Source organism: Cucurbita pepo, chromosome LG17 (assembly GCF_002806865.2).
Source record: "Cucurbita pepo subsp. pepo cultivar mu-cu-16 chromosome LG17, ASM280686v2, whole genome shotgun sequence".
NCBI lineage: Eukaryota > Viridiplantae > Streptophyta > Magnoliopsida > Cucurbitales > Cucurbitaceae > Cucurbita > Cucurbita pepo.
In genome coordinates, this window is record NC_036654.1 from 4,399,852 (window position 1) to 4,409,012 (window position 9,161).

Here is a 9,161-nt window from a genome sequence, read left to right on the forward strand (position 1 = left end):
TGGATTAAAATAAAGAAAATATAAGGATATATCATGAAATTAAATAAACAATAAAAATGATTAGTTTAAAGATATTGTATATAAAAATAAAAAAAAAACATATAAAAATATTTTAGTTGAAATATGTGTATGATTAGATAAAGATAGATAGCCCTAAACTATTACAAAAAATAATATATATATAAATATAAATATAAATATAAAATAGAAAATAAATATATTAGAATTAATGTCGGTTTATCTTTAAATATATTTAAACTAAAATTTAGAATTACTTCTATTTTAATCCTTTTATAAAACATGTATTAACATATATATATATATATAATTTATGAAAATATAAGGGTTTGTTAGTAAGGTATTTTAAAAAAATATATATATATATATAAAAGAAAAAAAACATGTATTTGCATACTTATAATTTATGAAAATATAAAAGAAAAAAAAAATAATGGTTTGTTAGTAGTATTTTTAAAAATATATATATATAAAAGAAAAAAAGGTATTTTAAAAAAAATATATATATATATATATATAAAAGAAAAAAAACATGTATTTGCATATATATATATATATAATTTATGAAAATATAAAAGAAAAAAAAAATATAATGGTTTATTAGTAAAGTATTTTTAAAAATATATATATATAAAAGAAAAAAAAAACATGTATTTGCATATATATAATTTATGAAAATATAAAATAATTTATGAAAATATAAAAAGAAAAAAAAAATATAATGGTTTGTTAGTAAAGTATTTTTAAAAATATATATATATAAAAGAAAAAAAGACAAGTCCAGATTCGTACTCAACCATAATTCTTCTTCGATTGGCCAAAATTGGCCAAAATACCAATCTGGCAAACCTATTATAGATTAGATGTCTTAATATATTTTATATATTTAAATTTGTCTCGAGTCAACCCGAGGGTTTTACCCACGAACCCGAAACCAAACCGATTCAATTCGGGTTCAGAAAAATGAACCAAACCCTACCCGAAATGCTAATCCAATCCAACCCAACTCTTGTACTTCGGGTTGGGTTGGTCCGGATTGTCGGGTTAAATGTACACCCTACTTCCCGGTAGGTTGGACCAGGCCGAGGCTCATTTTAGAAACAACCAAAATTTTATGGGCCGAATCAGGTTTGGGCCTAAATATGAGCCACTAATATTTTTTTTTTTCAAAAATGCCCCTGGGCCCAATCATCAAGATTTGGGCCTAAGTATGAGTCATTAATATTATTTTTCCAAAAATGCCCCTCGTCCCCCTCTTTACAAAATAAAAAAAAATTCATTTTTGGCTCCATTTTAAATCATGTTTTAATTTTGACCTGCTATAATTTTACTTCGGTGGTTGAATGTTATAATTTTACTTTTCATAATTAATCCATTTTATAAAAAATAAATTATAACAAAGAAATAATTAACTTTTTCAAACTAACCATACTGACACTCATTCAATTATCATCAGTTCATCCCTGCATAATTGATAAGGATGAATGTCTTAATTGGTAAGGAAGAGTGTCTCAAAGCGGAAGAGTGTCTCAAAGCATCGGACAAAGGATTAAAACACTTTGATTTTACTTCCGACACCACCACAGGTCGGGTTCGGGTAGGTTGGATATGAGAGCGGGGGTAATGGAAAAATGATAGGTAGATACTTTATTAAGAAACTTGGAGTGAATCCGCACCTAAACCATCAATTTTTAGTTTTTTGAAACTTCGAGAGTGAATCCGCACCTAAACCATCAATTTTTAGTTTTTTTTTTTCTTCTGGATAGCATACCATCACTCTCTATTTACCACACATATCACATATAAAAAATCTGATTGGGGATTTTAAAATAAATAAATAGTATATATATATACCTGATTTTGATTTTAAAATAAATAAATAGTATATATATATACCTGATTTTGTTCTTAATTATAGGTGGTGTTTGTGTATACTTGTAAAGTGAGCTGCATGACCGAGATTTAAATTGCTCCGGTCTATCTACATCAGGTTTTATCTTCAAAATTGTATGCAAATAAGTGCATTTATCTTCAAAATTGTATGCAAATAAGTGCATTCAACTAATTAGAGATACCAAAAAGAATACCTGAGGGCCTCCATGGCCATCAAACAAGCCAAAATAATGAACTAAAGGTTTCTCTTTCTCGGACCCGTCATCTTTCCATCTAGCTGGAGATAGAAACTCCGGAACAATGGCAATGGCATCCTCCATTGAAGTTCTACGTCCCTTGTCCAATCCAAAACCCCATGAAATCTCACAACTACCGCGTCCATTGTCTATTGCACTCATCGAGCTCATCGAGCTACCGTCAACTCCTACGAGTGTCCTTCCGGCAGCGACAACAACTTCTATCAATGATTCACCGAAGTCGTTGATCATAAGCGCTGAAGTGTCACAAGTTATAAAGACAAGTTAAGGTAAGAAGAATATATAACTATGGAGAAGGGGTTTTTGCTCCAACGCGTGGAAGAAGGGATGAACATACATGGCAATATGGAGGAAGGAATGAACATACATGGCAATATGGAAGAAGGGAAGAACATACCTGGCAAGCTCCTCCAAGTTGCATGCCTGGAGTTGAAAACAAGAATGGGAATCAGTCTGAAGCTGTCAATAAAATCCAATCTCATTATGACATATGGTAATCTCTTCACAGATCTAGATTTATGCACTTTACTCTGAATGCACTTTGCTATGAATAAAGAACTAATTACATGTGGGATGGCCTCAAGTGTACAACAAAAATGGAATTGCTATGAATAAAGCACTTTGCTATGAATAAAGAAAAATGGAACAGGTGTACAACAAAAAACATAAATTTGTCATAGAAAAATGTAACACGTGTACAACAAAGGAACTTGGCTTTTGAAGGGCTTCCACATTTATTTAAGGAGGTACGAGCACATACTACAAGTGTACTTATGTGAAAATCGCTTTAGAGTCTAATTTCTAAGGTTGGTCATGACAAACCTAGTGGCATTAGAAAGGAAAAAAGTAATAAATTTTCATGAAACGACTTACGGTCAATAATCTTCACAAGAAAGATAAATAAATAGTTCTTCATCATGCTTAAATAACCTACAAATTAGAATAATTAAAAAAGGGTAGTTAGTGTAATACTGCCATGAAGAGTCTTAGCTTGAGAATTTGAACAAGAACAAGAAGCACTTTTACACTCACATATGTCTATTGTTAGCTTGAGAATTTGAACAAGAACAAGAAGCACTCTCACACTCATGTATGTCTATTCTTAGCTTGAGAATTTGAACATGAACAAGAAGAACAAGAACAAGAAGAACAAGAAGCACTCTCACACTCATGTAAGTTTCCCATTGAAGCTCACTCCCAAAGTGTCAATTCCTTCATTAGAAGGCTATGGAGATGATCACGATAACACTAGGTGAAGGCTCTTTATGCTCCCTTTCGTGCTCTCGTAGAGTGAGTTGAGACATGCCAACTAGTTCATCAACGTTGACAGGTTCCTTTGGCACAATTAGATTTGGCTTTAGTACCTCATGATGACACGTTTCTACACCCTTTTCTTCTTCCATTGGTACTGTACTTTGTGCCCAAATAGAAAAAGGAACAGGCACGTAAGCTGAGATGTATCCCGGTATCATAGGCGGGAAACCAGCAACTTCCATCTTGGGTGCATCAAGTTCTTTACGATTTTCTTCAACTGCGGTTTCCATGATATGAAACTCTGAGTTAAGTGAGAGATTTAGTGAAGGTTGTGAACCAGTGTTCTCTGTTTCTTTTGCCTGATAACCATGTAAAACTTCATCTTCTGGCGCACGCGACCAGTTTCCTGAAAGGCACAAAATAAAAGACCAAAATCCTTATCAAGTATAAATGGTACCATGCTAACAGATAGGCGCGCTGAGACCCAATAGCAGATGCATTAAGAATTACTGGCACGAGGGTCATTGACTCAAAGAGTTCGTCGATTTTTTGATAAAGAGAATAAATTTATCCCTGAGATTCGGCCTTGGAAATCCGATGTAAGATTCAATATCAAAAACCAAAACGACTTTATTTGAAAACCATTTGAGCCAAATGATTATCAAAGAGATTAGTGAAATTCTAACTTGTTCCTTTTTTTTGTTTCTTTATTGTCATGCTAGGAATTCTTGGAGTGCTCTCAAGGGAACGGTTAAATTGCAAGCTGTGGTTAGAGAATTTATCGTGAGAAAACGAGTTGCTGCAACTTTTCATAGTATGTAGTTCTTTTTTAAAGCTCAAACTATCGTTAGGACTCAAAGAGTTTGTAGGTTGTGGTTAGAGAGTTTCTCGTGAGAAAACGAGCTGTTGTAGCTTTTCGCAGCATGCAGAGCCATTTTAGAGCTCAAATTGCCGCTAGAACACAAAGAGCTCATCAATCTTTTGATAAAGACAATAGGTTTATTTCGAGATTCGGCCCTGGAAGTCTTCTGTAAGATTCGACATCGAAAATCAAAACCGCTTGATTTATTCAATTTTTGCCAAATGATTATCAAATAGATAGTAAAACTCTATCTTGGTTCCTTTCTTTGTTTGCTTACTTGTTTCTTTATTGGCTGCTCCAACTTTTCACAATATGCAAACCCTTTTTAGAGCTCAAATTGACATTAGGATTTAAAGAGTTTGTATGTTGTAGTAAGAGGATTTGACGTGAGACAACTAGCTACTACAACTTTTCACAGTATACAGGGCTTTGTTTAGAGCTCAAAATGCTGTTAGGATGCAACAATCTTCCCACAACCAAATCATTGAAGAAGCTAGAAAACTTTGTGTAACCATGGATTCGTTCGAGTTTCATAATTTATTGCAATCATCGTTAACTTTTAAAATTTGCAATCATAGTTCGCTTTTTTCTTACTAGCTCGTTTGGCAAGAGTTACAAAATTCTTAATCACTGAATAAAAAAAAATTATAAATAAGTTCATGAAATGTACAGTATTTTAAAAATATTAGAAATAATAAATAAAACTCAATACTATAAATTATTTTGGTAAATAAGATCTCCTCCAACCTCACAAGTTATAAAGATAAGTTGTAAGAAAGAAGATATAACCGTGGAGAATGGGTTTTGGCTGCGTGGAAGAAGGATGAACAGACATGTCAATCTTCTCATGTTGCATGTCCTGAAGTTGGAAACAAGAATTGAAATCTGAAGCTGTTTGGAGCTATCAAAATATCCAATCTCATTATGACATATGGTCCCAATTTATGCACTTTGCTCTAGATAAGATTAGTTACATGGGTAGTGGTTTAAGTTATTTGGTAAAAGGTGGCTAAATATTGGAAAACAAAGTAACCGTCACACCTGATGAAAAGCTAAAAAGAGATGTCACACCTGATGAAAAGCTAAAAAGAAATGTAAATATTCCCTAGAAAACAAAAAATATATAAAAATAAATAAATAAATAAAAATAACTTATCCTCTATCTTCATTGGAAAACATAAAAATGGTAGATAACAAAACAAAACAAAAAGAAATTTATTTGAGAGAGAAAAAGAAAAATACTTTCACTAGATACGGCAGATTTATGTGAAAATTGATATGAGGAGAGATTTGGAGTTTCGTATATTATATATTTCTATCCTAATTTTATTTATTTTTAAATTTATTTGGGAGAGAAAAAAAAAATGCTTTGAGAGATTTCTTGTATATATTAAATCTTTCTATCTCAATTTCATTTATTTTTAAGATTTATTTGGAAGAGAAAAAAAAGAAAATATTTTACTCTATTTATGTGATGGTTTATGTGATGAGAGATTTGGAGTTTATTGTATATATTAAATCTTTCTGTTTTAATTTTCTTTATTTTTAGATTTATTTTAGGGAGAAAAAAAGAAAATGCTGCAGATTTATATGAGGAGAGATTTCGAGTTTGTTGTATATATTAAATTTTTCTTCCTAATTTCATTTATTTTTAGATTTATTTGGGAGAGAAAAAGGAAAATGTTTTCCTGCACACTACAGATTTATATGTGAGTATATATTTCGAGTTTATTATATATATTAAATTTTTTCGTCGTAATTTCATTTATTTTTAGATTTATTTGAGAGAGAAAAAAAAATGTTTTTCTAGTGAGGAAAGTTAAGATTTCTGTGGTAGATATTAAATAATTATGTCATAATTCCATTTATTTTTAGATTTATTTGGGAGAGAAAAAGGAAAATGTTTTCACTGATTTATGTGAGCATATATTTCGAGTTTGTTGTATATATTAATTTTTTCGTCCTAATTTCATTTATTTTTAGATTTATTTGGGCGAGAAAAAAAAAATGTTTTTCCTACGGCAGATTTATGTGAAGAAAGATTTCGAGTTTGTTGTATATATTACATCTTTCTATCCTAATTTCATTTATTTTTAGATTTGAGAGAGAAAAAGGAAAATGTTTTAACGGCATACTACAGATTTATGTGAGCATATATTTCGAGTTTATTGTATATATTAAATTTTTCAGTCCTAATTTCATTTATGTATATATTAAGTCTTCCTATCTAATCTCATAAAAGGATCACAACGGAATATATCTTATATTTTTTTAAAAATAAATTGTTCCAATTATTTAGTGTGATTTAGAAATTCTAGCGGTTTTAACTAAGTTCAAAGAATCAAAAGTATTAAGAATTGATCTAGAATTAATCTAACAATAGAATTAAGAAAAGACAAGACAAAGAATTAATGTCAATAATATTTAAAAAAAATACATAAATTATTCTACCAACAAAATTAATAAAAAAAAAAAATATCAGATTTGAAAGTAACAATATTATATCATATTTGACAATTATAAGCCGAGTAAATACAAAAGAAAACATATATATATAATTAAAAATTATAGAGAAAAAAATAGATATAGAAAAAGAAAAAATTAAGATAAGTTAAAATAAATGAAGAAACAAAAAAATAATAATAATAATAATAAAAAAAAGAATTAGTGAACGAACTAAATGATAAAATAAAAAAAATACAAGAGAGGATATAATGTAAACCTAACTGCAGCAATTTTTTTATATAAAAGTAACTCCCATAAAAAGTAACATTTTTAATAAAAAAAATAAAATTATATATATATATATATATATATTAATTATAAAATATTCTAAGACTTTATTCGTACAAAACTTTAATATTAGCATGAAATCTAACCCATGGACTATTGTAAATTAAAATAATAATTGAACTTTAATATATTGACAACAGCTTAAGCTAATCAATTAAATGACTTTAGTATCGACATTGTTATACTTGATGTTGACACGTGTCTTGTTGTTTTGTACGTGTTATAAATTTGATGTGTGTGAATTGTTTATGAATCAATATGACTATGATATGTTATGTATGTATTATGATATGTGAATGATATGATAACTCTTACGTTATGATGTGTTCAATGATATGTGTGAGAGATAGAATACGAAAAGAATTCGATAAACGTAATATAACAATATGATAAATATGTGACTGACATAGCGATATAATTAGGTTATGTATAGAAAATGATATGATTATGATAGATTGATAGAACGATATGATTAGGTTATGGATAGAACAATTGTCATGATTTTATATGTAAGAAACAATAATATAATCGAAATAAATTCATAGGACTTAACTCATTTGAATTTGACCTAAATGATTGTTGATTGAGTCAATATTGACATCTATCTCTACCAAAAGGACGGACGTGAGGTTTTGATACCAAAGAGTAGCTGAGGGCCTCCATGACTATCAAACAAGCCAAAATAATGAACCAAAGGTTCCTCTCCCACCGACCCGTCATCTTTCCATCCAGTTGAAGATAGAAACTCTAGAACAATGGCGATGACATCCTCCATTGCAGTTCTATGTCCCATATCCAATCTAAAACCCCCACCAAAGCTTAAAACTACTACGTCCATTGTCCATTGCACTCATCAAGCCACCGTCACTCCCACGTGTGTCCTTTTGGCAGCGGCAGGGACAATAGCTTCTGTCAATGATTGACCGGTTTAGCCATTGGTCGGTTTAGCCAAAACACTAAGAATATAGCTTCCGTTCAATGTTCCGAGGGCACCAGACACAGTAAACGAAACTGATCAAAACAACCAGAAATGTCTCAATCCATCCATATTTCCAATTTGAAGATGAGAACCTACAAAGATTTTGAGAATGAAAATGATAACTAAACCATCATACAGTGAGCGAATATAAGCTAAAACTCGAACGTAGAACTCTAAAAACAAGTGTTTTTCTTCTCCTACGAAACTTTTTTCCAATTTTTCCTCAACTAAATCCTCCTACAACTGAAAACAAAAATAAGATCTCGCAAACCATAATTATTTCTCCACATGGGTTGGTTTAGCGAAAATACTAAGCATATAGCCTCCGTTCAATGTTCATTAGACAAGAAAACAAAACTAATCAAAACAAAGAGAAATACCTCAATCCATCCCCATTTTCAATTCGAAGATGAGATCCTATGAAGATTTTGAAAATGAAAATGATAACAAATTCATCATACAGTGAGCTCCTAGGAGCTGAAATCGAATTTAGAACTCGAAAAACAAATTTTGTTCTTCTACAAAACCTTTTTATAGTTCTTCCTCAAATAAATCTTCTTACATGCAAACGGCCTCTTAACAAAATCAGAAACAAACACAAGAACTCGCAGACGATAAATATTTCCCCTCTTCGATAGGTTTAGCGAAAACACTAAACATATAGCCTTCGTTCAGTGGTTAGTGTTCAACATAGCACTAAAGAAAACGAAACCTATCAAAACAATGACAAATACCTCAATCCATCACCTATTTCTATCTCGAAGATGAGATTCTAAAATGGTTTTATGAATTAAAATGATAACAAAATCATCATACAATTAGCAAAAAGGAGATGAAATGGAACGTAGAACTCGAAAAACAAGTGATTTTCTTCTTCTTATACAACGAAACCTTTTTACCGTTCTTTCTCAACTAAATCCTCCTATATGCAAACAAACTCTTAACAATCGTAAATAAACACAAGAACTTGCACATGATAAATATTTCTTCCCATCGATCAGTTTAGCGAAAACACTAAGCATATAGCTTCCGTTCAGTGTTCAGAGTAGTACTAGGCAACGATCAGTTTAGGGAAAACACTAAGCATATAGCTTCCGTTTAGTGT

The 9,161-nt window shown here is 30.6% G+C and overlaps 1 protein-coding gene across 1 annotated transcript in view; it reads right to left on the reverse strand.

Moving 5' to 3' along the window:
* The window catches only part of LOC111778924 (probable protein phosphatase 2C 6), a 4,760-nt gene extending 2,441 nt beyond the window's left edge, over window positions 1–2,319 (reverse strand). The window contains exon 1 of the mRNA XM_023658934.1: window positions 2,106–2,319. Coding sequence (XP_023514702.1) covers window positions 2,106–2,318 — 213 coding nt within the window. The 5' untranslated portion in view covers window position 2,319. The remainder of the gene's footprint in view (window positions 1–2,105) is intronic.
* Between the last annotated feature and the right edge of the window lie 6,842 nt (window positions 2,320–9,161).